This window comes from Paramormyrops kingsleyae, chromosome 24 (genome assembly GCF_048594095.1).
Source record: "Paramormyrops kingsleyae isolate MSU_618 chromosome 24, PKINGS_0.4, whole genome shotgun sequence".
NCBI classification, from domain to species: domain Eukaryota; kingdom Metazoa; phylum Chordata; class Actinopteri; order Osteoglossiformes; family Mormyridae; genus Paramormyrops; species Paramormyrops kingsleyae.
The window spans coordinates 6,943,061-6,957,741 of record NC_132820.1 but is presented as its reverse complement, the minus strand read 5'-3'; the positions used below and the strand labels follow the sequence as shown (position 1 = coordinate 6,957,741).

Genomic DNA, 14,681 nt, shown 5'->3' with positions numbered 1-14,681 from the left:
CCCTTCTTCGAAACTTTTAAAGCTCCTTCGGCGATGTTTAAAGAGACGCGCGCTTGCGTGCTAACCAGCCGCGCTGGCAAGTCCCCGGGTAACACTGAGGAAACAGGCAGCCGCTCACAGGCAAAGTGGCGTGCGGCGGCCGGGGAGTGGGCGGGGCCGGCGCTCACTACGAACTTCTGGCCATTCCTGAGGCCCACTGCGTGTCAGTGAACTGATTACATGTTTGTTTTGTGCTACTGACAATAGGGCAGCGTCACAAGGGGAGGGGAAGGGAGATCAGGCCAGGAATTAGCCGGCAGCAGCCTGAGGCCCCGCTGGTCACCCACGCCAGGCTAGTCCCAGCTTTTCCCAGGGGATGTCTGGGATTGTAGGAGACCAGTGACGCATGGCGGCGAGAGCTTCCTACACATCTGCTGTTAATGTACTTTCATTGCCCGGGCCTGTGTCATCCCTCGTGTATACAGAGAAAAAATCAAATGCATCACGTGACACAAGCAGCACACTGGGCATACAGATCCTGTCATTCCCATGTACGAGTAACATAAGTACAAGAACAGGGTTTAATGGCGGGAAAGATATGGCAGGAGCCCCTGTGCTGTACTGGGGCCGTCTGCGCAGAGGCGCTGGTCGGGCCAGCTACTGGGGCCGTCTGCGCAGAGGCGCTGGTCGGGCCAGCTACTGGGGCCGTCTGCGCAGAGGCGCTGGTCGGGCCAGCTACTGGGGCCGTCTGCGCAGAGGCGCTGGTCGGGCCAGCTACTGGGGCCGTCTGCGCAGGCAACAGTCCAACTAACAATTTCCTTCAGCAAAATAAGTGCTGAGTCAGCAGATTTTCCATTTCACCTACGCACCAACCCAGCCGGGACACGGCGGAACCCTGAATTATCGCTGCTATGACTCGCTGACAGCTTCAGAAAAACGGGTTAAAAAGGGCGACTTTCACCTTTCCCCACTGAAAAGACACAGGCGATTACTTCCTGTGATTCCGCCACCCGCAATTAGTTAAATGGATTAACTAAACGGCAGAACTGCGGACTCCAGTTGCATCAGATTCATCGGGGCCCATAATTCACCCTCTGCTACCGGGTTTTCCAACTGGCCGGCAGTAGCTTAAGCTGCTCTCTGTTGGTGGCGCTGAGCTCCATCTTAGCCTAGGCTGGCTGTCAGCGATCTCCATTGGCAAGCGCTCTTCGTTTCGACGCCAACGCCCCCGCCCACCGCCCCCCAAGCCTGTGCTGCAGGTGCGAGTTCACGGAAGGGCGTTAAAAGCATGGAGAACCACACTGTCATTCACTGGCTTAGTGACGTCAGGTGCCCAGCCTGTGCTGCAGGCTTAGCTTACAGAAGACCGTTACAACCTGAAGAACTACAGTCACTAACTGCTTTTGGAGCCCAGGTCATTTCTAAAAGCAAATAACGGGGAGTAAAAATCTCCTATAATCACCCTTATTTAAAGTCAGGGCCTCCTGTGTAAGTCCTTATTAATGGCCACAAATGAATAGCCCAATCGTAATACTTTATATTACAGGGTGGGCCAAAAGTAGGTATTCAGTTATGTTACGGTACTGACTGGGTCTTGTTTAAGTCTCTTAGGTGTTGTAAATGTCCTCCGTCACCGATGATGCATTCCTGGCGCCCGTCCCCGACACCGTGACACACTTTAGCACACAATTCCCAGTTAGCATCAATGTCCACAAATACTTGCGAAATTTATACACTGTGCAGGGCTTCCTCTCAAAAGCCTTAACTACGCCCCGCCCCCCCCAGGTCCGGTGAACGTGGTGGCCAGTCGATGCTGCCACATCGCCCAATCCAAGATGTTGTCAGGGTAGCTAAAGTGTGCCACAGGGTCAGGTACAGGCTGCAGAAATGTATCAACGTCACCTACGGGACTAAAGATGACGCAATCATTCCATCCATCCCTTTTCCGTAACCGCTTATCCTATTCCGGGTTGTGGGGGATCGGGAGCCAATCCAAGAGGCTATGGGGGCAAAGGCAGGGAAGCAGCCAGGGCAAGGCACCAACCCATCTCAGGATAAGCCGGTCCGAACTGCAAAATGAAAACTGCAGACCTACTTCCGGTCCACCCTGTACCCATTTACAGAACTGCAATATCTGCAGTTCATCAGCCACACTGCATGTTTGCTCTGTGAATGAATGACAAGCACGAGATGTTGCACAAGACGCTGGTGAAACGGCAATGCTGCACTGAGGTCAAAACTCAGACGCGGGTCACTGACTGGGTTGTGCCATCTGGGGCGGGGCCCCGCCAGGAGGTGCCATCCTCGGTCCTTACCGGGACAGCGGGGGACGGGAGGCGGAGAAGGTGCCACTCACCACGATCATCTCCGATGGCTGGAGCGTGATGCATTCACAGCCTCTGCGGCCCCCCAGCTGTCTGCCGAAGCTGCGGAGAGAAAACGGGAGTCGTGCGTTAAAATGCGGCCGCGTCACCCCTGGGACGGGCGGCCGGACGCGATGACGCAGCCAACGGAAGGAGGCTCGGTGCGTCTGATATCAGGAAACACCTGAGACAGGATTAGAGCCACATGTATTCCTGTAGAGCACAGTGATTGCACTTAAACAAACAGTACTCAGGCAGAAAATGAGTCCCAATCGCATTAGTGACGTCTGCGCAGGACTAAATAGACCTGCACCAGAACATGCTCTCCAGCAGCGCCTTGCCCCCACCCCATCTGAGGAGTCCGATTTCAGCCCGCTGAAGTGGACGACATGCCGAGTTTCTGCCCAGTAATGCCGCCAGCAACGCTAACACAGCCATCAACACAGCCAGCAACGCTAACACAGCCATCAACGCTAACACAGCCATCAACGCTAACACAGCCATCAACGCTAACACAGCCATCAACACAGCCAGCAACGCTAACACAGCCATCAACACAGCCAGCAACGCTAACACAGCCATCAACACAGCCCCAAGGTAGATGAGGTCGTCTTGCCTTGGTCATTTTGCTCCATGCATTCGCAAGAAAAAGAAATAAAAAATAAAAAAAACACCGTAACCCATTATCACTGCCTTCTGGGGTCACAGGGAAGTCTCCGACGATTGGGCAGGTCTGCCCCTCCCCCTCCCCACCAGGGACACCCAGCGCTGCTGACAGGTTTGCTGTACTTCCTACACTTCACATCAAAATCAGTTTCCTGGAATAAGAAGCAAGGCACAAAAAAAAAAGATCTCCTTTATCAGCTTATCCCTTTATCCCTCAATGGCAGAAACGTGCGCCAGGCTGTTGAAGTTCAGCTTCGGCTATCTAGAGGCTTCAGACACGACTGAACCTTGCTCACATTTTTTCAGTTTCTGTTCGAGCTGAAGTCCAGCATGAGTATAAGCAGACCTCCTGATATCAGAGAGGCAGACCAACCCCACCACCAGAAGGGGGGGGGGGGGTCAGAAGTCATCGTTTGATTTTAACTATTCTTCATGTGTCACATTTTGATGGACAGAGATTTTATATAAAAAAAAAAATTTAAATCTCAGAAACGTGGCGTGGCGGCATGCAGACGTCCCTAAGACATCCGGGTGCCGCCAAAACCAGCCCTCATGTCACACAGCAGTGCATGACAGTTATGAGGAAACTGGGAAAAATGCACCATCCACGCAAGAGTTTTAGTGGAGGAAGGGTCAGGTTGCATGATGCCCTGCAGGCCATGAGCCGTGCGGCACTGCAGCTCTCAGTCTCCACAGAAGTGCACTATTAACACCTATGAAATCAGTATAATATCAACCTCCTCCCTCCCCCCCCCCCCACCTCGTGCAATAGAAGATAGAACCCCAGGCTCTGACAATGAACTCCGAGGCATCGACAGCTCCGTTTTCATACTCCAGTTCCGACAGGGATCACGGCATCACCAAAAGCACCAGGATTTACTTCCCTGCTTGCCTCTCCACTTCAAAAGCACCGCCTCCCCATGACAGGCAACCGACATGGAAAGGCCCTGCCTCTTTACATCAACCACACAAGGAAGGTTAGCGACAACGATGGTACGGCCACGCCATCAACAGCTAACGGGCTCGGACAGACACACGTGTTAACGTCACATTAATTACTGAAGTCAAAAACTCAGGATACGCTACCGGTTCAAAAAGGTTTAAACTGTGACAAGTTAGGGACTCTTTGTAAGGTCCTATTTTGTGACACCTTACGTGACTGCTTGTCTGACGAAAACTGGGCAGACTGTGAAAGTCTGACTATGATAAATCCAAAATATAAATAAATATAAATCTAAGTAGGCTGTACCTAGAGGGGGAAAACACAAAGATAAGCAAAAGTTTAGGTCAAATATCAAATTTTTGGGGGGGCTATACTCCTGTTGTTCCTCGATTTCTAAATTTGCCCCATTAGGTCAAATTTACCAGACATTTTACCAAAAACCATGACAACTATATTTAAAAAAAAATACACACACACACACACACACACTATAAAAACTGCACACACCACAAAAACAATACGTTTGTCATAGACTTCTTGGTCGAGGACGGGGGAAGGGGTTCTGTTTTCAAACACAATCCCCATGGTAACAGAACAGACTGCTGACAGCGTTGACAGAAACCACAGATGTGGTGTGCCCGCTCTCTCGCTCTCCTCCACGGTCCTGGGGAAGGCAGGCCAACTCGGCGGGCGCAGGAATGCTCATCGGACTCTCATGCTGCATCGCAAGAGCAGACCGTTTCTTACAGTTTCACTTCATGTCATGCGCCCACTGTTCCTTTATCTACTGTCTTAACGTTTAACCCTTTTGCAGCTCACGGGTTTAAAATCTGCAGCAACACATGGGGCACGTTTAAGTACAGTTCGTCAACTGTAAGACGCAGCAACAGAACTAGAAAACTACCCTTTCCTCTTCTGTGCAAGGAGACAGAGAATAGGGCAACAAAACTCCTACACTAATAATATATGCACATTGTAACTCAAGGTTTAAATTACATTTTAATAAACACATTTAAAAGATGTGTTGGGAACCAATGGCCTGGCATGACTGTGGCACCCATGCCTGACTCATACTGGTCCTTGTTTTGCAGTCATTTGGCCCTTTCTAGTCAACAATGCAGTCAATGCCTCAAAGCAAAATCTAGCCCGCAATATTAAAAAGTGCCAGACTAGTTCTATAGGTCCAGAGTTGAGAAGTTTCAGCAGTTCTGCGTTTCTCTTAATCCTGCACATGAGAAAAAAAAAAGAGCACAACAAAAACAGAAGCACACCTCAGGAAGGCTGTGCAGCCACAGCGACGGCTGAAGATAGACTTGCAAAACCCAAGAGAGAAGCCTGTGCTCTGTAGCCCCAGCGACTCCGACTGCACTCTGACACCCACCGAAACGTGCCCTTTAATCACTTCACCCCAGGCTCCCAAGCAGAGGTAACCTCACTGGCACGTTTGTTGGACAAGACTAAGGAGAGCGTGGAAAAGTTAAGGAGGAGAGCCGGCGGTTGTTATGCTCATTGGCTTTGAGTCACCGGGTGCAGAAAGGAAAATAGCCCTGCATCAAAAAAAAACTAACAAAAAAAAAACAACCAACAGCAGAACAAAGGACTTACTATTACAGCCAGAGCAACGGCCCAGTGCGATGGTGCAGACCCGACGGAAGCTCTGAGCACAACAAACACTACATAACGGGCCAGATGATGTCATATGAAGGGAAAACTGACAGCAAGGATTAAAACAAGGCTATTTAAAACCTGTGAGGGTTATAAGACGGAGGTCCGATTTTACTTTCTGGTGTCAAGCTCCATGATAACTTGGGCACCCAAACAGGGAAACCATGATTGCTCCCTGGTATCTTCACACAGCATCCAGCAGCAACATCCCACTCTCCCGAAACTCTCCTTCCTGCTTTAAAAAAAAAAAAAAAAAAAAAAAAAAAAAGCAGCGGAAAATCCCAAAAACTGGCTCCCAGTCCAAACAGGACAATGTACTAGTCGTGGCAAGAGAACAATCAAACCCTAACAGGGGGTCTGCTTCCTTCGAGTGCTCTTTGATGAAAGTGTTATTTCAGGCTTATTCCCAGAGGCAGCATGCAATAGCCAGCCGGAGCAGGGTCAGAACTCCCAAACACATCCATGCGATTCAGCTCCTGTTTACTGGCGTGGGCCCAGGAGTGACGAAGACTCCGCTAGGTCCTCTCTTCAGCGGCGATGGCTATCCTCTGCTCCTCTCCCCAGCATGTGCCTCTTCATTTGGAGGCTGGGGGGGGTGGTGGCGGCCGTCCGGGAAGCTGGCGTCCTCACTTCCTGCCTGGGGGAGCTGAGAGTTGGCGCCACACCCCAGGAACACATGGCCGACTCACCGTCCAGCCGGGGAGTTCCACATTCCAGCCGGGCCCAACTCACCCTGTGACCCCGCGACCCCACAACACACACACACCCAGTACCAGCAGGAGAGTGGAGCCCCCCCCCCAAACTGGCTCAACTCCAGTTGCTTACTTAACGATTTAAAAGTGAAGCGCACAGGGACAGCATGTGCTCAGAGGGCCCCCGTTGGAATCCAGCAGAGGAGGTTGGGGCATCGCCCGAGCCGGCGTCCTCAGCCGAAGGGGAACCAGATTCCTTCGCCGGGCGTGTACGACGGCAGAGGTTAGGAATAAGGCGGCGGCAAAAAAAAAAACCAAAAAAACGGGAAACTGGAGCGAGTACTCACTACCGTTTCCCTAGATGCTTTCGGGACATCTGCGTCCAATAAAGAAAGCGAGGCCTCGTCACGGAGCCTTGTGGTTATAGCAGTCACATGGGCCCCAGGAATTTTATACAGGCTTTAAACAAATCCCCCCCCCCCCATGTTGACACCCACCTACCTCCGAAAAATGGTCTGAGAGACAATTTCCTCTGCAGCTTCACTGGTGATTGATCGGCTTTCTCAAACAGCCCCCTAAGGGTCGCACTCAAAATCCCAGAGCTACAACTCATCCGTTCACCGCTGCCATCACCGGTTTGCTGCCCGGTGAGAGATCAGAGGCGGCATACAAGCACGTGATGGCACACATGCAGACAAGCACTACAGGACGTACATGTGAATTAAGAGGCACGTACCAGCATCTGGCCAGAAACATATGCTCCTTCACAAACACTGAGCCGGTCAGAAGGATGTACCAACATGTTGAGAAGTTCTCGGGGCTGGGAACAAAAGGATGGACGTCAAGTTACTCTCAGAAAAAACGCAGCTAGAACCCGGATGCACATTTGAGAGCATTTGTGGCTTCTGAATGTTTTTGTAAGGAAAATTTAAGCACCAGTGTAGAATCTGACAGAATGTAGGTACAACTCTTACACAGATTCATCAAAAATTGCAAAATACAAATTCAGGAGTCCAACAGTTTCATGCCTATCAAACTTGTTCGAATAGATTCAACTCTGACGCTGGAGTTCTTATAAACACTTGCGGAAAGCATTCCAAGAATGTCTTCAGCAATCAAGATACTTTGAACTGTGTTTGGAAGCTCCTATCTTGTTCAGCAAATCCTGGATGATAGTGGACCAGCATCATGTATATTGCTGAAGAGAATGGCGGTTAAGCGAAATCGAATGGTAAACAGCAGCTACCTTTTAGCGTAAAAGTTCTCAGACGCGCTAAATTTTGCAGAACACGATTACATTATCAGTAGAGGAGAGTAAATTGAGCACAGGGAAGCACACCTGGGACCCTTACACTGAAGCCTGTAACTTTAGTGGGCTCTCAAGCGTGCCGACACGTGACAGGATCTGGTGGCGTTTACTCACCAGAACAGGATGTGGTTGGCTTCGTGTCTCTCGTACCGGACAGAGTTGCACATCGACCTGAAACGAGGGATGCGATTTAGAAGCCCAGGCCCCGTATCCGTGTGGGGCCAGCGCAGAGGTACTTGAACTTGCTGGTGGATGCAGAAGATGTGACAGAGAGCCTTCAAAGGGACTGCCCACATGCAGTACACAGGAGTGTCTGCCTTTATTGGGCTCCGCCCACCGCCTTTTTTTTTTTTTTTTTTTAATTAGCCTGGAAACCCAGGAGATTCAGGCCATTCCAGGTTCAGCTTACTTACTGGGCCAATGCCAGAGCAGCCACCCAGCTCTTCAACCAGCTTTTCAGAGAACTCAAGGCCCATCAGGCTTTCCCTAGAGGCTTCCTGAAGGAACTCCTGCTTTTATCTCAAGAGTCCATGGCACGGAGGGCAACATGAAAGACTCCTAATCCTAGCGTGGTTGTAAACATCAGCCGCCACCACCTCACCCCCCCCCCCCCCCCCCCATTCTGGATACACATTTGTCTGGTGAACAAATTTCCAGAGGTGCTTTTAAAAGCAACCGTGAATCATGAAAACACGCTCTAGGGAAATCGCAGTCATGTTGTGGCAGGGATTTAGGTGGTTCACATAAAGCATCTTAAGTTATTCTTACCGTAGCTGGTGCTCCCTAAGATGCGATAAGACATCCATGTTGTAGAGATGGTGGTAAATGGTGCTCAAGTCCTAGACAAAGAGGGAAAAAAACAACAGAGGTGAGTTTTCCTGTACAGAAGCAGCACTCCTAATTTCATTACGGTGGATTTGGTGGGCGTAACTTGAATGCCAAATCAACAACAATGGCTATATCACGGCAAAAAGGTAAAACAAATAAATAAATTCAGAACAAGAAATTTAAAACAGGAAATAGATAAACAAAAACAGAATTTACATCCATTCATTTTCTGAAACCGCTTAATCCCAACCGGGTTTGCAGGGGGGAACGGAGTCTATCCCGGGAACAAGGGGCGCAGGCAGTAACCAACCCCAGGCAGTCACCAACACACCACAGGGCACACACAACTACAGGGCCAATTCAGACTCACCAATCAACCTGCCCAAAAGCGTGCAGAATTTACATAAGATTCTTCAAATTAATGTTCGATAAAAAAAAATTTTAAATCCAAAACTTTATGGGGTGGCACCTTATTAAAAACATCTACCAGACGGCTTTGTCGGTAAAATCAGTGCCTTGTATTGCGCAGTGCAGAGCAACAAAGTAAAATATGTTTCACTGAGACGGCCAGATTACAAAACTGACACGTCGGGGGCTCTTCAGTTTCATTGTGTATTTAATATACAATGACAATGAAACTTCTATTCTGTACTCCTTGTGATTCTGGAAAGTTTCCTCAGAGAGAGACTGAAGCACTCGACCCATGGATCAGGCCACAACACTAAGCAGACCTCTGACTTGTGGAAACCATGGGGTCTTTAGTTCAAATTGGCCAAGTAATTCCACATGGGCCTGAAAATCGACACCCACGCTAGCCTACGTGTGAAAACTCTTTTGTATTGTATTGACCTACACTTAATTATCATACAAAACATAGATAATGGACTTATTATGCTGGTGCCACATCATGAAATCCACATTTCCTATTTTGTTTATATGATGCATATGGAAATGTACTATCAAGGGATAAATTCCACATTCTAGACCAATTGAAAACTAGGGAAGAATTCCACAATTACAAACATGGTTTACCTAAATGCTGTAGTGTTAATGTTTGCAGTGTGACTAAGAAGGGTTGGCAGGTACGTTAACAGGAGGAGCACACAATCACCTCATTTCAGCAAACCAGATGACTAGCCTGAGGGATTTTATTTAAGCTACTCCTTTATTTGCAGGTATAAGCATGTTGATTTCTGAAAAACGTTTCATATCATTTGTGTAGTCGGAATTTAAGTTATTCTGGGAATGCAAACCAACAGATAACCCGTTAGTTTCTGCTAAACTGGTACTATACAATGACAGGCCATTAAATGTGATCATAAGTCAAAAAACAAACAAACCAACAAACTCACTCGCTAGCAAATAAACTAGCAAACTAACAAGGCAGCAAACAAATTAGCAAACAAACAACCTAACAAAACCTAATAACACTTTGAGCAGAGCATTTTGAGAGCACAGCTGCACTCCTTCTATAAACCACTGCAGAGGATTATCCATTACAACACTTTGCGATACACACTCACCACGGGGCTTGTGCTGTGGTGTACAGAGAGCACATGTGTGTTGGACCTACACTCCAGTTCCCAGCATGCACCAACAAGGCACAAACCTCCAATAGCGGATGACGGAAAATGATGCAAGAAGAGACTGGTTGCTCCAATTTGTCATCCACCCATTTCAAAATATTACTCATTTTTTCTCTTAATTGACAAAAAACATCGCTGTTACTGGGTTTTGTCATATTGTACATATTTTGGACCCTGGGACATATGTTGGTTTAGTTATAAATTAAGTTTTCCCATCTCCACTACCTTCGAAATGCACAAAAATGAATACCCAGACTGCAGCACTCCAAAATGTCATTATGTTTTCAGGATATGAAAAGCGACCAGGTACATCCAGAGATGGCGAGATTGCCTACATTTTTTTTCCTCTTCTCATATGTTACAGTCACAAAATATCCTGTCATCAAGCCAACGCTGCCTAGATATAGCAGTTCTGAGATTTGGAAGGCATATTTACTTTAAAAAGAAGGATCAATATATGGGTGCTGGCTCAAATCATTAGAGGAAAAGACCCTGGAACACAAACAAAACCTGCGCGCCCTGAATGAGTAATACTTCTGAATAGCGCATTATTACACTATGATCAATATACACAGATATCCCCCATCTAAACAAAAGTATAGCATTCCTACAAAAGCAAGAACCATTCCGTATTTTTTTTTAAATGTTCCCAGACCAATAAAGTAACCTATCAAATCATACCAAATACCACACAAAACCTACAATAACACCAATATATAGTAAATACAGGAATGAAATGATAAATACACAGCCTATATAAAGTAGAAATAATGTATGCACAGTGTAGTTTCACTTACCAAAATCAATACAGTCGTGCATCGCTTAAAGGCAGAGATACATTCTGAGGAATGTTTTGTTAGGCCATTTTGCCATTGTAAAAACGCCCTAGAGTGTATCTGCACAAACGTAGATGACAAAGCCTACTACACACCTAGGCAATAAAGGTATAGTAGGGTTGCTGATAAACAAATGCTAAAAGTTATTTTCGCTTTTCTCCTTTTTCCATAAAATTCGGATTCATTTCGGTTTGCGAAAGCAGATACTAATGAAGGTTCTTTCATAAAAGCAAAGTGGCATGAAGTGAACATTCGGAAAAGCAGGGAATACCTGTATTTAAAAGAAATGGGACCAGATCATTGTGCAGACCAAGCATTTGGGCAACAATTAACTAATGTGATATCTGTGTTCTTTTTAAGTCAATCTGTAAATAGTTAACTTTCAACTGACTAGCTACTTAGTGATTGTGGGAATCTGTTTAGCTGTAAACCAGATAGTTCTGTACAAGCAGGGATTACATGAAAATTTAATGTCCAAAATTATGAGCAGTTTTCCCGATTCAATTTGAAGTACGCATGCAGTGCACTACTACAAACCTACCACTAAGACATGCAACACACAGAGCAACAATAGCAATACATATATGTAAGGTGATAGGCAAACACGTGATCAGCCTGAAGCAAACAGCTGAGACTGAAGCAGAGACAGCAAGCCCTCATTAACAGAAATCTGAACTCATTGACTGGCATTCTAATTTCCCAGTGACTGCTGTTACCGTAAAAACTAAACTCCTGTGAAAAGGTGTGCCAGTTTTCCTACATACTTTCTATGAAATTAAAGTGGAGAGCACTGTGCATTTTAAAGCAGAGAAATTAATTAGTCTGATCGTTGACTGGGTAGCTCTGGACCATCCTCCACTTGCTTCAGAAATTGGACTGTACTGCATTAATGCCAAAGCACGACATTTTTACCTCACTCCCCTCTGTCCTTTTTTCGGAGGGTCTCAAAATCTGTCCCACACTTAGCCAGAGGCTACCAACGGCTGCCTTGTACAGCACACGTTGTAAATGGGTTCTTCCCCCCCCCCCCCACCTCCATCCCTCATACTTCCATCTTCCCACTCCACCCACGAGATGGATTAGCAAAAAGTTACCGTAGATCCAGTTAGACAGAAAGGCAACTCTCCTCAAAACCACAGAAACACGGAGATCACAGAGCTGTCACACCTCTCCGTGTACCTTCCGTAACCCTAATCAGGTGCTAAGTTTGAGTCATTGACCTGATCTAAGCAGATTCTACATGCCTTTCATTTCATGACTGACTGGAAAGTGGCTCCCGCTCAATTAATGCCTTTTCAATCCCATGTATGCCAATCAACTAAAGACAGTAAAAAAAAAAAACATTAATTTTCAATTGATGCAGCAAGAAGAATGCATGAGAAGAACCTTTTTTTTTTTTTTATCTTATCTGAGGAATGGTATGTATAATGGAAGTATATACAGCTGGTTTTAAAATTTGTTTCCAAGTAATTTATTTAAAGGACTCTATTGACTTTTGGTCAGAGCCAATGTGATTAGGCAAGCTTTGCTCCTGCTGAAAAGATCACTGCTTTCCTTGGGGGGGTTGTTAGGCAGCAGAGCCATGGGTGGGAGAAGGCCAGCTCCACGCAACTCTGATGCACTCTCTTGCTCATAAACAAACAAACACACACACACACACACACACACGCACGCACACACACACACACCCTTAACTCGGTTAACAAAGGACGTCTTTTCAAAAACATATATCATAATAAAAACAAAAAAACAAAAGCAAGCAACCAGAACAGAGAGAGCAAAATAGCCCCATCTGTGACATGACACACGTAAACACACACACACACACACACACACAATTATTTGTGCAGGAACAAATACCACACGCAGCTGGCTGACAACCTAAGTGTCAACGCTTTGAATTCATCTGCATTTGTGCTATAAAAAGCCATCAGTCAAACTGCAGGGCCAAATAATGTGCAGGCAATGTCATGTTAAAAAGAAGACATTTGCAAAAAAAAATTTTTTTTAAAAAAACAGAGTGCTTGAAAAAAATTACATTTCACCAGTGTTATGAACTGAGCCAAACTAGTGGAACCACTGTGCACTGCAAAGTAATGTAGCTGCCAGGGCAGTGATGATGTCATAACAAAATCACAATGCACATGCACAGTATTACTGCCACCTCCTGACACAGACGCCACATTGCTCTCATTCTGCAGTTAATTCTTGCCCGCTAAGCTTTTCTCCCCCAAACATACCACCACGTCAATCAAACAGTTACATGGCACCAGTGCACACTGTGCACAGTACACAGCCACCAAAAAACCTACAAATTTAGTTCTGAGCAGTTTACAAGTTTATTTGACTTTCTTCCCTAACCTGTGAATGTTCTATGAATGCATTATGAAGGTGCAGTTAAAGTAAAGCATTACCCAATTTACAGATCACACAAGAACAATAAATAATATAAATAAAAAAAAAAAAAACAATCAATACTGTAAACCAGCACCAATAAATATCAGTTACCTCAAAGTAATGAAATAATTGAAGTCATCCTTTTCACTTCTAGTTTCATGTGACTGGCAGAGTTTCAGAAGTGTATGAATGAGGAAGGAATCTCCCACGAGAGCCATTTTCACACAGACAGCAATACTACGAACCGTCTCGCTTAAATAAGTGAAAGACTAAAGAAGCAAAAACCAGAAAGAGCTGGAGAAAACACTCCTGGTTTTTATTTAAACATTTATTGTAATATGTATTCTTAGGGGAGCAAATCCAGCATGCAGTCACATTTCATTTTTAAATTTCTTTTGGGTTATTTTTTTCCAATTTGGTTTTCATTTTACAGTCAACGATGACAGTTTTATTTTATTCATCTGCTTCATACATTACTATACTTTCTGGGAGTGCAGTTCCATAACATGAAAGCATATTTTAAGGCCACATAAAGAAAGCACATGAAATGAAGTTCTTAAATGCAGATTCCTCATTTACATAAATGGCAGTAAGTGAAGTAAAAACTCTTGTCATTTTGCTGGCAGTTGACTGAACTGTCATTGGTCAGGTATCCCTGACTTTCCAGGTACTAAGCTACCATTTGTGCATTTATGTGCATCCATCATCTGAATGGTTTTGAATCGAGTGAAAGGTGACAGAACACATTGCGTTGAACTAGAAGAAAAAAAAAAGAAAAAAAGATAAGGCTTCTACTGGAACACGCACAAGTAAATATTGTCATTATGTTTTGATAAACCAAAACTGGACAGACAGACATAAAAGATATAAATTGGCATTCTTTCAATTAAAGATCTCTCCACCTAATATTTTTTTCACATTTTGAACCAAAACTATTGTTAATCAATGTATTTAAGACAGAGGTGGGCAATCTGATTTAGAAAGAGCAATTGTGTATGCAGGTTTTCACTGCAACTCTCTAATGAGATCGATATTCAGAGGACTGATTGGCTGAAGAGTCCACACACATGGGTTTGAATAGCTGACCAAAAGGTTATCCCAAGAATCTGCATATGCACTGGGCCTTTAAGGTTGGCCACTCCTGATTTATGATATATTTGTCAGAATTCCAGAATGCAGTTTGACCTTCCAAAGGGTTGAAAAAATACAGAGGGAGTCTGCAGGTGCTTCATTTGTGTGTTCGGTGTGCAAAGCAGCAACCGTCTGAGACAGCAGCAGATCTTTCAGGAAGTGGCCTTCCTGCCACAATCCCTCTAAAAGGTAAGGTATAAAATGCCCAGGAAGTTCCAAAGAACCGTGCAAATGCATCCAGGCATCTGCAGACCTCTGTTGCTTTGCTGGAGGTCAGTGTTCATGA

General features: G+C 45.7%; 1 protein-coding gene across 9 annotated transcripts in view; it reads right to left on the bottom strand.

Moving 5' to 3' along the window:
- rapgef6 (Rap guanine nucleotide exchange factor (GEF) 6) overlaps nucleotides 1–14,681 on the bottom strand; it is a 71,891-nt gene that overhangs the window by 46,802 nt on the left and 10,408 nt on the right. For 7 of the 9 annotated variants that reach the window (XM_072706217.1, XM_072706219.1, XM_072706218.1 and 4 more), the window contains exons 2-5: nucleotides 8,386–8,456; nucleotides 7,732–7,788; nucleotides 7,045–7,128; nucleotides 2,336–2,405 (exon numbers count right to left, since the gene is read on the bottom strand). In XM_072706217.1, coding sequence (XP_072562318.1) covers nucleotides 2,336–2,405; nucleotides 7,045–7,128; nucleotides 7,732–7,788; nucleotides 8,386–8,456 — 282 coding nt within the window. Of the gene's footprint in view, nucleotides 1–2,335; nucleotides 2,406–5,556; nucleotides 6,741–7,044; nucleotides 7,129–7,731; nucleotides 7,789–8,385; nucleotides 8,457–14,681 lie in introns of those variants that run through there. The other 2 variants (XM_072706224.1, XM_072706225.1) reach the window with 2 other exon arrangements.